The following is a 14,751-nucleotide window of genomic DNA, read 5'->3' on the forward strand; positions in this document are numbered from 1 at the left end:
TCATGTATATACTAGCATACCAATCAGTTGTTATACAGTGGGACATATTAACTATTACTCAACTGCAAGCTTTATATTCTTGCATCAAAGTAGCTTTTTTCCTCCAAGTTTTAACTATTTTCAGGCTTTTAATACAATATTTTATTATTACTACTAAAACGCCTCTTTCATTAGTATATAATATAAGTTGATTGGGTTTAACTTTCTTAAGGAACATTTATGATCCATTGAAACTCCTAAGGATACACTTTATGGTTCTTATTTGGATTTCTACTTGAGCTCTCAAAAGGGATCTTCATGATCTAGAGTTTTAGCTTATCTATTCCTGTTGCTCTCAAGGGTTACAAACATGATTTTTTCAAGTTATTTTGTTTTTAATTGTTGTAGCAGAAGCTTCAATCTGCTAAAACCCATTATATTCCACTTAGAGACAGAAGAGTCCCTTGGTTTTAAATTAGTCCTAATTCTGTACTCAGCCAGCAGTTTGCTCTCTGTCCTGTATAAGGCCATATTGTCATTGTCAATGAACAATGTGATAAAAATCTCATGGATTTACCATCTAACTTTAGAATCAAGATGAATGTATTAGTAAGTAGAGATAAGAGAACGTAGAGAACTTGAGTGTTCCCTGCTTTTCTAACCTTTGACTCTTCGAGCTGTTGTCGAGGGAATGTGGGAAGCAGCTTTTCGTATGGTGAGGAGGCTTTCCAAAATTGTTTTTATGTGACTTTGTGAAAGGTAAATGATCTTCAGAATTCTTAGCAACCAGTGAGTCTTGCGAGTTAGATAATGGCTTATTGATCACTTTTTAAAAATTAGTTTTTGAGTTGTCCCAAACACAGCAGAGTACCAAGAAGTAAGCAAATAAAGACTCCTGGGTAACTGAAATGAACTGCCCTAAGTCCATGTACAAAGCTCATGTATTTTGTTAATCATTATTCAGGGTCTCACTCGTACCCTTATTTAGTTAATTTTACATAATATTCTAGCAAATTCAGTAAATTCGTACTTCCATCTGTTAGCTGATAGGTAACAGAGGGACCTCCTAGAGTCAGACGCCCTGATTGATGGCAGCAGGAGATGAGAAAGAATCATGATGTGTACCTCTCTTTGATACCTGGAGTCCAGGCATTAAACAGTGCTTATGGGCACTTCTGTCGTTAAGGTGAGACACTATCTTGCCATGGAAGTAGCTCTAAAAGAATCTTCAGTGGAAGTGGAAGATAAGATGGAGCTTTCTTTTTAAGCCAAGGTGGCTATTACTGTCTTACTGTCTGTGTGAGTGAATGAACAGAGATGAATTGTGGCAAAACCTAGGATACAAAGGGGGTGGTATTACTTCACCTAGAGATTTTCCCTTCATTGCCACCCTTTTAGGTCTCCTTATGATTCCATGTCAGCACCTAGCACAGTGCCTGTCATTGTTGTCACACATGTGTTGGGTGTTCATATTAGTGTCTGCATTGTGAGTTTTTGTTTTTTTTGTTTTTTTGAGTTGGAGTCTCCCCGGCTGGATGCAATGGCACACTCCTGACCACCCCAGTGTCAACCTGCTGGACTCAGGCGATCCTTCCGCCTCAGCCTTCCAAGTAGCCAGAACTACAGGCATGTACTACCACGCCTGGCTAATTTTTTGGTTTATTGTAGAGGTGAGGTCTCACCATGTTGCCCAGGCCATTCTCGAACCCGTGGGCTCAGGCAATCCTCTCACCTCGCCCTCCCAAAGTGCTGGGATTACAGGTTTGCGCCTCCGTGCCCAGTCCATTGTGGCTTTTTAGTATGGGGACTAATGTCCCAAGGGCACCTCTGTATCATAGCATGGCTCTTCAGCTGGTCATTCTAAGTGATGTAGAAAAAAGAACAAGCTCTAATAATTTAAATTTTTTTCATCATGAGATAGTGTCAGAGAAAGAATTATTTAATAAATGTACTGGAATAATTAAATATTTAAGGAGGAGGGAATGATCCCTACCTATGTCATATGTCAAAATAAATTCCAGGTGAATAAAGGACTTGTATATAAAGAATTAAGAAAAAAGTGAGCCGGGCTCAGTGGCTCAGCCTGTAATCCCGCGCCTTGGGAGGCTGAGGTGAGTGGATTGCCTGAGCCCATGGGTTCGAGACCCACCTGGGCAGCTTGGCGAGACCTCATCTCTACAATAAATCAAAAAATCAGCCAGGCGTAGTAGCACGTGCCTGTAATTCCGGCTACTCTCGGAAGGCTGAAGCGGAAGGATCACCGGAGCCCAGTGGGTCAAGGCTGCAGTGGCCGGGAGTGGCCACTGCACTCCAGTCTGGGCGACAGAGTGAGACTCCAACTCAAAAAAAAAAAAAAAAGTGAATATTCATATTCTCTTGGCCTTTCTAAGCAGGAATCACAAGGAAAAGGATGATAGATTTGATTGTAGTTTATGAGTACAGTATACCTGTTTGAATCAAAATTATGCAAACAAACTGGGGAAATACTTGTAATATAGGAGATGGTTGCTATTCTTTTTGTTGTTGTTGTTGTTTTGAGTTGGAGTCTCACTCTGTCACCCAGACTGGAGTGCAGTGGCACGCTCCTGGCCACTACAGCCTTGACCTGCAGAGCTCCAGCCATCCTTCCGACTCAGCATTCCAAGTAACTGGAACTACAGGCATGCACTGCTACGCCTGGCTAATTTTTTTATTTTATTGTCAAGATGAGATCTCGCCAAGTTGCCCAGGCAGGTCTCGAACCCGCGAGTTCAGGCAATCCACTCACCTCAACCTCCCAAAGCCCTGGATTACAGGCTGAGCCACCGAGCCTGGCTAGTATTCTTAATGTATAAAGAATTCTTACAGATCAATGACAAACTCCCCTGTAGACTATTGAAAAGAAAGGTTATTAAGTTATTATATAAATGGCCATTAAATTGTTAAAAGTTTAATCTTACAAGTAGTTGAGTATTTAGAACTTAGTAGAAAAGCTACAGTAATAAAGACTGTATGGTATTGGTAAAGGGGTAGAAATATAGATCAATGAAGTAGAGTAGAAAGTCTATAAATAAACCCACGTATATGTGATCCATTGATTTTCAACAAATGTGCTGAAGCATTTTAATGGAGAAAGGACAATTTTTAAAACAATGCTGTAGGAATAATTGGGTATCCATATGCAATAAAATGAACCTTGATCGATACCTCACAGCATTTGTAAAAACTCATCGTGTCATAGATTTAAATGTAAAAGGCAAAACTATAAAATTTCTAGAAGAAAGCGTAGGAGATCTTTGCAACTTTAGCTTGCAAAGATATTTTGATACAATACCAAAAACATGATCTATAAAAGAAAAATTTAATCAATTTAATTTTTATAAAAATTAACTCCTACTCCTTGAAAGATTAAGCCACATACTAGGAGAAAATACTTGCAGATCACGTATCTGATAATGAACTTGTTTCTAGAATGCATAAAGAACTTTTGAAATTTAGGAATTAATTAAAAGGCAACCCAATTAGAAAATAGGTGAAAGATTTGTACAAACAATTCATCAAAGAAGACATAATATGGCAGATGAGCACATGTGGGTGCTCCACACCAGTAGTCATTAGGAAAATACAAATTAAAACTATACCTATTAAAATAGCTACAGACTTTAAAACTGACAGTACCAAGAGCTGACAAGGATATGAGAAGAGCAACTGAAATCCTCATACATTTCTGGTGGGAATGTGAAATCATGCAGCCATTTTGAAAATTCATTTGGAAGTTTCTTACAAAGATAAATATATACTTATCCTGCAATGACCCAGCAAACCCACTTCTGGAAACTTATCAAAGAGAAATGAAAATTTATGTTTATACAAAAGCTGTACACAAGTGTTTTTAGTGACTTTATTCATAATTGCCCCAAAGGGAAGTACATTGTGGAACATGTGTGCAGTGGAATACTATTCAACAATAAAAAATGATGAATTATTGATGTGTAACAATGTGGCGAAATCTTAAATGCATTATTGAAAATAATGACTGCAAAGACTACATATTGTATGATTTCATTTCTAGGCAAAACTTATAGGGACATAAGACACTATGATTGTCAGGGGTTGGACTAGGAGAAGGGTCGACTACAAAGAGGCACAAAGGAAATTCTTAGGGTGATACAGCTACTCTGTATCTTGATTGTGTTAGTAGTAAAAACTGCATTTGTCAGAACTTGGAGGAGAAATGCACTCTAAAAATGGTAAATTTTAGTGTATATAATTATGCCTTAAAAAATTAGGGAAAAATAAACAGGTCAGTATAAACTAAAACTTTACATTTGTACATATCTAGTAGGCAAGTAGTAAGGATTATCTTTGGTGTTGTTGGATATGGAGCCTTCCCACAGGCTGTTAATAGATCTTACTGACATTAAATATGCATCTAATGTTCATAATTTGAAAAAAAAGCAAATGTTAACTTTAAAAAGAGTTAACTTTAAAGTGGATTTGAGAGAACTTCCTAATTAAGTTTTAATTTGTAGGAACAGTCTGAAAGTTATAATCAATCGTACATGGATCCAACCAGGTTATATGCTTACTGTAATTCCTAGAAAGGTACACTGACTTTTTTTTAATAGGGAAAGTAAGTAGTATATTTTTTTAAACCACATCTCTAATTTAGATTATTATACATGGCGAATAAGCCAAAACAAACATTTCAAGAATTTATATTTTGAATCTTAACATATTAAATTTGCTATTTTAAAGTTCATTTCTCATTGTCCTCAAATAAGACATTAAAGTCTCCTGACAAGCTGAAACATTTTAGGGGAACTAGGGTAGCATGTATTCTGTCAGAAGATGGATCTCATTTGACTGTATCCCCAGTACCCAGAAAGCTTTGTTTCATTAAACATTTTGTGCTTTTTGAAAGAGAACCCATTTATGTCTTAGCCAAGAGTTGTCATGTGCAGGTGGTTTTTATTAACTGATACTTTAGTGGTTTGTATATTCATCTTACATTAGCACACCTCAGCCTTATGCAAGACTCAGTATTTTAAGAATCAACTTAAGAAAACACAAAAGTACTCTACTAGCTGTTATACTAAAACATTGAATTAACGCAGACTCCAAATTTATAAAATACTAACCATACAGTTGCATTTGACTGGTTAGACAAATAGAATTGGACATTTTTAGATGTGGCACTAAATTTAAAACTTTCTACTTTCTAGTTAAAAGTTAGACTTATAAAATTGCATTGCCTTTGTCCTAATCTTGTGGGAAATGTGAAATCACTGGTCCCCCTTTTGATGAGTATCCATATTGAAACTCCTTGTGGGGGAATGTGCTACACGTTTCCATGCTGATGGGCCTTGTTTCCACATTTTAAAAAATACTTCTAATGTATATTTTAGACTTTGTGACTAGTATTATAATAGAATTGGACAGAAGCTAGATTTTTCTCTTGAGCTTGTAAATAGAGGTAGTTTTCACAAAGTATTCTTTAAAAGTTCTAATTTTGGAAAGGTATAAATCTGTAGCTAATTCTTGTTTCACAGAGGTATTTAGAAATACCTTTAGGGGTTGTTCTGGCTGGGTTGAAATTTTGAGGCAGAGCATCCAGACTGACTTTGTCTAGAAATGTACCCATGGTAGGTGAGTATGTGGTGGCTCTGGCTTGAGTGTCACTTTCATCTTAAGAACTCTCAGGTCTGGCCTGAAGCAGGGGAATAGAACTGGAGAGAGATAAGACCAGCCCTGACCCTTTTCCCTGTTTTATGAGACCAAGATCCATTTCCTAGACACTAATATTGAAATACCACCACTAGGGAAAAAGTTTATCCAGTCACTGAGCTTTATTCAGAAACTCTGTGGACTCTATAACCTTGCCTGTTTCTTCTTTCATCACATTTTATAAAACTTTTACAGATTTTTCTGCAACATAAACGAGTTTAATATTTGAATTTTCCTAACTCTTGAAGCAATTATTTATGCTAAAAATTAAAATTAAAATCTTATTATAGCTATTCGTGCTATAGAGAAATTGGTGTTTGAATCCCTTAAGGGAACTTTAAAGAGCCAAGTGTACCTAGATCACAGGTTGAGAATCACTGTCTCAGCGCATAGCCCCTTTTCAATTACTTTACATTTGTATAAAGACATTTCTGCTTATTCAGCTAAAATGCCTGCATATCACATCATGATATTCTGTTAAGCACAGCTAATTTTTAATTACTTTTAAAAAATATATTAATGTTCTTGTAATTCATATAACACAGATGTATACTGAATGAAAAGTAAAAAGCCCCATTTTCCCTACTGGTCCTACTTCTGTACCTAGAGGTAACTGCTGTTTTCATTGTTGGTCCCTGCAGGCTCTGCAGTGATAACATGTCTGTCCAGATACCCTCTCAGAAATTACCAGATAAGTAGTGGTGTCCACATTTTATAGAAGAGAGAACTAAGATACAGAGAAGCTGGATCACTTGGCCAAGATTACACAGATAAGCAGCCATCATAGGATTTGAACCCAGGTCTCTCTGAAACTTTAGTCCAAGCATGTTATTTAAATTAAGCCGTGCTCAACGAAATCACCTAACAGTGACATTTTAATCTGTCTTATCTTTCCTTTTTCATTTGTAAAGTTTGCTTCCTGACTGGTACCAATATCAGGTTTGTAAAGTGATTTATGAAGGAATGCTGAGTTGGAAGGTTGTCTGCTGCTTGTCTGGTTTGGATTTATTTGAATGTGTATAGTCCCACAATGTGTGATTGATAACCTTTGACTTCTTGAACATTTTCTGTTTTCCTTCACTTGAAAAAGCAAGTTTGCACAAGGCCTTAAACAGCTGACTAAAACAAACTACAGCTTGTCTTCACTGATTACCCTTCATGGTCTGCTTCAGGCACTTTTTAGTCTCCTTTTCCTCTTAGCTTTTGTTCGTTTTTGGTTTGTATTTGAGGGATCAAGAATAGCCACTCTTGCCTTTTGGGGGCCCTCACTAGAACAATATTTGCAGAACTGTTTTCTCCTTAGTTTCAGGTTTATCCGGATTCAGCCAACTTCTGTTGAGCAGGCACTAGCTAGGTGCAGAGGATGTATTCCGCATTCAAGGAGCTCCTAGTAATGAGGGGAAATCAAAGACAATCTGTAATCATAGTCTATTGTGATGATGCCAAAATTATCTGGTGGCCTAGGTCTCCAGGTTGGAGGACAATGTGGAGAGATCTCAGGGAAGATGAGGGTTAGCAGTGGGGGCATTGGAGGATTTTAAGTATATGATAAAATTGGCAGTGTCTCCTTGACCAGGAAGTCAGAGGATCCTCAGAGTGGTGAGTCTGGGATATCTTCTAACTTTACAGTGACTGAGTGTGGAGGTGTCCAACAGATTAGAACATAGCTGGAGACCAATACATTTGGGGAAAAGTTGATAAACTTAGTTTGGCCAGGATTGATTTTTGAAGTCCCCCAGAGGCATTTAGATGAATTCAGGCCTAGAAAGGAATGTTTTAAAGAAGATGTCAGATGATGACATTGTCTTGCTTTTTTTTTTTTTTTAAGGGAAGAAATGTTTTCCTGTTAAATAGTAAAACTTTGCCTCTAACTAGAGTATTGGTAAAACCAGAAATAATAGAGCTCTCAAAAAACATGTCTAAAAAACTTGTTTAAATTCTCCATTCCTCTTCTGTTTCTGCTTTCTATTGTAAGTTCTAATGGCCTGACAATTTTCTACTTTCCAAATGTTTTCGAGTCATAGTCCTTAAAACTAATCACTGATCTTGTTGGAGCAAGATAGGATCTTTAGTAACTAAAACTATAGGTAATTTTGAATGCAGAGAAGCACTTCTTGCTGTGTAAATAGGAATTCAGTTTGGTTTTGAACCTGGGCAATTAGGTTTCTGAGTGTTGTACAAGAAACAAAGGCCCAAGTTTTATAATAGAGCTCCTGGGACCTACATACTTTTAAAACAGTACTCTCTATTCTAAGAAAGCATTGCTTTCTACATTAATATTGGGTCATATGTCAGTTGCTGGCAACTACAGTTGGAACTGAAAAGTGATTGCATAAATCCTGGCAGCTGTAAGTAGTGTTGTAAAAGGTGCCCTTCCTTCATCTGTAGTGGTTTAGAACATTCTAGTTCTTTTCCTTTGTTTATGACTTAGGGTTATCCTGATAAAAGAAAGCTGAAGGAAAAAATAGAGGTTTATTCTTCTGGTTTTTCCATTTTTATTACTTTCTAATTGCCTTTCTCCTGTTTCTGTATAGATAATTCACTTTAGAAATGATTTGTTAAAAAACTCCTCAGTAGTCATATCTCCCTCCACCATTGGCATTTGCTTTTCCTCAAATGAGTGACTGGCATATTCTTTTATTCTGTATTGCTTTTATTTTCATCATTTGTTAGCCTACCTAAAAATAAACTTTGTAGTATAAACTCTAAAAATAGCATAATTCAAGTGTATTATGATAAATAGACCTACTGAGTGTTAGCAGATGAGATATTAGTGCTCATTTTTGTGATCTTATTTCTGGCTGGCTTGAGAGCCGCCAGTAAGAGGAACTAGTAACTCCCACCCTTTGTACTCTCAAAGATGTCATTACTCTCCACTCTTTCTTATAGTTCAATGAGTTGGAAGGTTTTTGGGGTTTTTTTGAGTCGGATTCTCACTCCGTTGCCCAGGCTGGAGTGCAGTGCCACGCTCACGGCCACCCCAGCATCAACCTGCTGGGCTCAGGTGATCCTTCTGCCTCAGCCTTCCTAGTAGCCAGAGCTACAGGCATGCGCTGCCACGCCTGGCTAGTGTTTTCATTTATTGTAGAGACAAGGTCTCGCTAAGTTGCCCAGATTGATCTCGAACCCCTGGGCTCAGGCAGTCCTCTCACCTCGGCCTTCCAAAATGCTGGGATTACAGGTTTGAGCCGCTGCACCCAACGTGTTTTTGTTTTTAACCAAACCAGTTATATGTATTAAGTAATTTGTTTTCAATTTTTATTAATCAAGGGTCTACAACTGGGTCAGAAATGAAAATGTATGCTTCTGATAGTATCAGCTTTAAATTTGATTATTCAGATGGTGATATTTGTTGTTAATGTTTAATATGAATAAATAATTTCATTGCATTTTTTAAAAATAGCATTCCACCTCCTTCTACATTTATAGTTTTGATGGGTCCCCTGCAGCCTTAGGATCTCAAGCTGAGGCTGTGATCTACACCTTGGGAGTTTGTAGTTTTTATTAGCAAGTTTTTTTTTTTAATGGAAAAAGATAATTTAAAATATTCACTAAAATGAATGCTTGAGGTTCCCCCCCCCCCTTTCTTTCTTTCCTTCTGTTTGTTTTTGTTTTTGTTTTCTAGAGACAAGGTATGGCTATGTTGCCCATGCTGGAGTGCAGTGGCTATTTGCAGATGCAGCCATAGTGCACTGTAGCCTCCAACTCCTGGGCTTAAGCAGTCCTTTCCTCAGTCTCCAGAGTAGCTGAGACTACAGGCACCCACCACTGTGGCTGGCCTAAAATGAGTGTTTATTAAGACAGATACCACCTGCTTCCCCCATTTGTGGGGAATATAATAGATAATCCTTCTTTATGCTGTTCTCAGTTGTGTAATACCAGCTGTCTAGTTCTGGGGCCCCAAGTTCCTGAATCATCACCTTTTGAACCTGAATTAGCAAGAAGCTTTCCCTGTTTCTCTCCCTTTCACCTCAGTTAGTTTTCTTCTCCATGTTAGTTTTGTGCCTCCTTGAACTTGCCTGCTGTCTACTTCCCACATCAGTTTCACTAATTTCCACTGTGGCATCCTTAAGTGGTTAGGAGCCTTATAAGGGCAGCACTCATTCATCTCTGTGTCTGCCTTGCCTAGCACAAGGGCTGGCTCAGAAGAATTAGAGTACAGGGCAGCAGCAGCCACCTTGAATGTTCTCTCTCTCTCCGCATGAATTCTGTTTTAATCCTTTTAATGCCCACAGCAACTTTACAAGGAAGTATTATTGGTAGTATTCCCATTTTAATGATAGGAAACATAGTTTTAAATCATTTGGTTAAATTTATTCCATTCTATGTTTGTTTAGTGGGCTGTTTTTATCTCTTTCCTTGGGCCCTTGGGATGAAAAGGTAAAATGGGTTAAAAGACAAAAATAAAGTACAAAGAGAAATGAGTCTGGAAAATAAATATAGGGAACTAGTGGACCCTTGAATAATCATATTGTCTCAGTGACACTGTCATTAGCGCTTTTTAAAACTTTGTTACCCTACTGTTCTTTTCTACCTTAAATGCTTTAAATTTTGTTGTTGGCCTGTCTCAGTGGCTAGGCCTGTAATCCCAGCACTTTGGGAGGCCAAGGTGAGTGGATTACCTGAGCCCGCGGGTTCGAGATCAGCCCAGGCAACTTGGCAAGATCTCGTCTCTACAATTAAAAAAAAAAAAAAAATTAGCCAGGCATGGTAGTGCACACCGGTAGTTCCAGCTACTTGGAAGGCTGAGGCAGAAGGATCGCCAGAGCCCAGCAGATCATTGCTGGGGTGGCGGTGAGAGTGCCACTGCACTGCAGCCTGGGCGACAGAGTGAGACTCCAACTCAAAATAAATAAGCAAGCAAATTATGTTATTTAGCTTAGCAAACTACTTGACATGGAATTGTATTTCTAAGTTTTTCAACTTTTAAGCATTTCCATGTGTAGAAACTACTTGAGCCCTTACTGGAAATTATTGAAACACTATATATTTATGTTGCTGTTTTGTTTTTGTTTTTTTACTCTTCTAATCATGTATCATGTCATAACAAGTAGTGTGTATTAATTTGCTTGGACAAGTGGTTGTGAAGAGCATATTTCTAAATAATCAGACTTCTTGTTGCTTGTGAGATTAATATTTTTTAAAAAAGAAAGTTTTCTTTAATCAGATAAGAATTGGGGTAATTATTAGTTGATATTTATATTCATTATGTTTTTAAAACTTCAACTTTGTATAATTGCTCTGTTAGATGCCATCTCCAGTTTAGCATAGGTAAGAAGTAAAAAAACAAACTATCCACAGTTATAGTATGCAATGGTAAAGGAAATGATGTAACTAAACTCATTATATAAATTTGTAGGATTTATATGGAAAGATATAAATTTATTGTATTTCAAAAATGTGGTTAGATATAGTAGTAGCATTAAACATTTTCAATATTTGAACAATAGAAGAAAAAGTTTTTATTTTAACCACCTGGATTGTGTTTATGCATTGGTATTGTATGCCATTTTCAATTCCCCCTTTCTTTGCTGGAGGGGGGATAGACAAGTATATATTATAAATTAAAAACTTGGTTCCCTCCTTTTACAATAAATATCAGTGGAAAGGTGGAATTTATTCTACAGTTAATTTCTATAACATAACTTTTTTGTAATGTGAGGGACACATACAGTAAAGGGAGAATAAATGTAATTGCCACTTGTTTACAGTGTAGGCTTGGGTCTCGGGGCATGTGATCAAAAATAACAGGTTCAAGTTGTACAGAGAGGTCTTAAGTTAAATATCAACTATATAAATTTCCTTTAAACATCTTAATAAGGTTATATAATTGGAATTGTAAATTCTTTTTACTGGATATTTAAAGAATAGGTGCAACTAGTCTCCATTACTAAGACTGTTTGATTTTTGAATTAGGATTGTTCTCTGTATTCCAGGGTCAAGGCATAGAAATGAAATAGAAGTGAGTGGAGTAGACTCCCAAGCCAGCTGGTATCCTGGGTAGTAGGTCAGATAATTCATGCATCTAGCAAGCAAAGCCATGCAGACCTCGTTGGGACACTGCAGAACTAAGAGTTTGGACTGACGATCCTTAGGTTCCTTTTATCCTGACTTATATAAACATTTTAATTTAGTAGATTTTTTCATGTTTCATTTAGTTCCATTGGAATATCCTTAGTAATATTTATTGTACATTTAAAAAAATCACTTTGTGTGTAACTTTTGGGTTTCTATCTTTGTTGATGTCTTTGTTTAGTTTGAACCAGAGAAAAGATACTTTATTAAGTTTTAATTATCTTGGAAAATAACAGAACCTACATTATTTGGGGTGTTTGAAGTTTAAATGGAAACAGCAGTTGAGTGTTAACAGATGTGGTAACAAAGGTGGTGTGGCCTGCTCCTCCATTGTCTTTTAAGCCTTTTGTGGTCTAGAATGCTTCTCAAATTGATTTATTGTTATATGAATGTTTATATTATCATGTATAAACTTTAGTTTCTGGAATAAATGAATGCTTTGTGATCCTCCCTAAATCCTTTTTATCCTAAAAAAAATTGTTTTCAATCCAAGAAACCATCGTTTTCAAAATCTGGTCGATAGGTTTATTAATGCTAAGAGGTAGGAAGTTGTTTGTTGTTGTGGAAGTTGGTCTAATGCTAGAGTTGGGAGATCCTCAGATATCTGCTAATCCAGCCTTACAATTGGTGCAAGAATACCTTATGCAGAATATTAGACAGATGTTTGTCCAGTTTTTGCTATAATACTTTTTTTAGTGATGGGTACCTTACTACCTTTTCCAGTGTTTTGATGGCTCCATTGAGTAGTTCCCCTGTCCTTAAGCTGAAGTGTACCTCCTGGTTACTTATACCTTCACTCCTAGTTTCATACTCTGAAGTGACACATAACTGTCTCTTTTCTCATTGATGTCCTTTTTTGTTTCCTCTCTGAGCTTTGATTTTTTTTTTTATGTATAAAATGACTGTATGCTATATAACTTGGTTACCTCTCCTGCATTGAGGTCAAGAACAACTTGAGATAATTGTAAATCTAGGCAAAAAGTCCTTTTCAGTTCTCAGTGTATTAATATCTTAGTTTTATCTCTGGTATATTTTGAAATGAGAAAAACAGTAGAATGCTGTATATTGGCGTGGGTGCCTAGATCGGTACTTTCCAGTCGATAGTCTTGCCATTAACAAAGGAATTAATGTATCTCTTCATCAAACATTTCTTGACCATTCACTATGTACTAACACTTGATTGGGCCTTAAGTGACTCTTCCCTGCCTTATTGGGGCTTGGGCTTAAGTTTTCCTCCCTGGATTTTTTTTTACTTTGAGATGTTAATAATTTTGCTCAAAATAAAATAATATTGTTAGCCTACTTTTACTCTTTTTAATGTGTTTGGCTTTCTAACTAGTCTAATATTTAAAGCTATGTCTTTGATTTGTAGATATATGGAGTCTGGGAGTGATCCTTTTCATGTTGGTGTGTGGGCAACCACCCTTTCAAGAGGCCAATGACAGTGAAACATTGACAATGATCATGGATTGCAAATATACAGTACCATCCCATGTGTCTAAAGAGTGTAAAGAGTAAGTAAAAAATACATGTGGAAACTTTAAGAACTGATATAAAAACCAGGAATTTTAATTAATCCCATTAATATGTCAAGAAAATCTGAGGTGACTTCAACATCCAAGCATCTGGGTTCATTGAAATTTTTGAGTTTAATATTTCTACTGTTGTTAAGAGTGTTTGGGGAGAGGTTTAGCCCCAGAATATGACTTGAAATTTAATATTAGAGTACAAAATATATTAATTTACTTCTTAAATATGCCTGTTCTCAAGAAATCTATTACATACTTCCAGGAGTGGTAGTTACTTCACTTGAAGTGAAGACATTACCATGGGAGCTACCTTTCTCTGAACCAGCAAAAAGCAAGACCACCTGGAATTGTTATACTTTCCAGAGGAGAGTTTGGGCATTTTCTTCCCTGAATAGACCAGCAACAACACACCATTTTAGGATCTGCATAGCTTGTCTCATTATTTTATTCACACACCCCTCCCATCAGCTGAACCAACTGACTAAAGAACTCTTGTTTTGGTTTATGTGACTGTGAGAAGCCAACAATGAAAAGTATACTCAAGCTGATTATTTGGAATTTATTTATTCTTTTGATTATTTGGAATTTAGAATACTATGTAGTACTATGATGTATATAGTGAGAAATATGGTAATGGAATAGAACAGTTGGAAGTTCAGTATTTCAGTGACATGAGTGACATTTTTTAGTGAGCTCAGCTGAGATTATATCCACTACTTAAGAGATTTTGCTGTAGTAACAAAGTTCTGGGTTTTTCCTATTGGTTAATAAGAAGGAAATCTGATAGCTTGTGGAATTTTTTTCTTCAAATAAAGCCCTATCTTAGGTGGGTAGTTAAGAACTTAGATATCCAAACTCTCTGAATTCAAATAACTGGCTTATTCATTTACTAATGATGTGAGAGTGGTAGAAACAACTTTGTAAGGTGGCTATTGTGAATATTAAATGAGTCAATATATGGAAAGCTTTTAGCTCAGCCCTTAGCATATAGGAAACACTCTATGAATATTGATGATCATGGTGATTTTTTTGACCTTACAATTACTATTCTCTATCCCAGGAAGCAGGGTTGCTGTCTGTGGGCATACATTATATGCCTGTTGAATGTTTGCAATTCTTGGAGTATCTCCATAGCTACTACTGAAAAAACTAAAACAAATCAACTTACTTTTATACTGACATATATCATTTAAAAATATATAAAATATATATGTAATAAAATGCATGCCTATGTACCTATTATCCAGCTTAAGAAACAGAACAGTTTCTAATATATCTTAGATGCTATCTCAGTGACTCCTAAGGGATTATTTTTTAATAATTATAGGACCATTTAGTTTTTTACTTTTTCCTGTGTCAGTTTTGCAGAACTATGTTTTTAAAGGAATGCGTGCCTTTTATCTAACTTTTCAAATGTATTGGCCTTAAGTATTTATAATATCCTTTGATTGCATTTTTAAGT

General features: G+C 36.4%; 1 protein-coding gene across 2 annotated transcripts in view; it reads left to right on the plus strand.

Annotated features, from left to right (window-relative positions):
* The window catches only part of SNRK (SNF related kinase), a 62,045-nt gene that overhangs the window by 32,236 nt on the left and 15,058 nt on the right, over positions 1 to 14,751 (plus strand). For both annotated transcript variants that reach the window (XM_008070574.2, XM_021718821.1), the window contains exon 4: positions 13,133 to 13,274. In XM_008070574.2, coding sequence (XP_008068765.1) covers positions 13,133 to 13,274 — 142 coding nt within the window. The remainder of the gene's footprint in view (positions 1 to 13,132; positions 13,275 to 14,751) is intronic.

The sequence above is a fragment of the Carlito syrichta genome, unplaced genomic scaffold, assembly GCF_000164805.1.
Source record: "Carlito syrichta isolate Samal-C Ts95f unplaced genomic scaffold, Tarsius_syrichta-2.0.1 Scaffold313745, whole genome shotgun sequence".
NCBI lineage: Eukaryota > Metazoa > Chordata > Mammalia > Primates > Tarsiidae > Carlito > Carlito syrichta.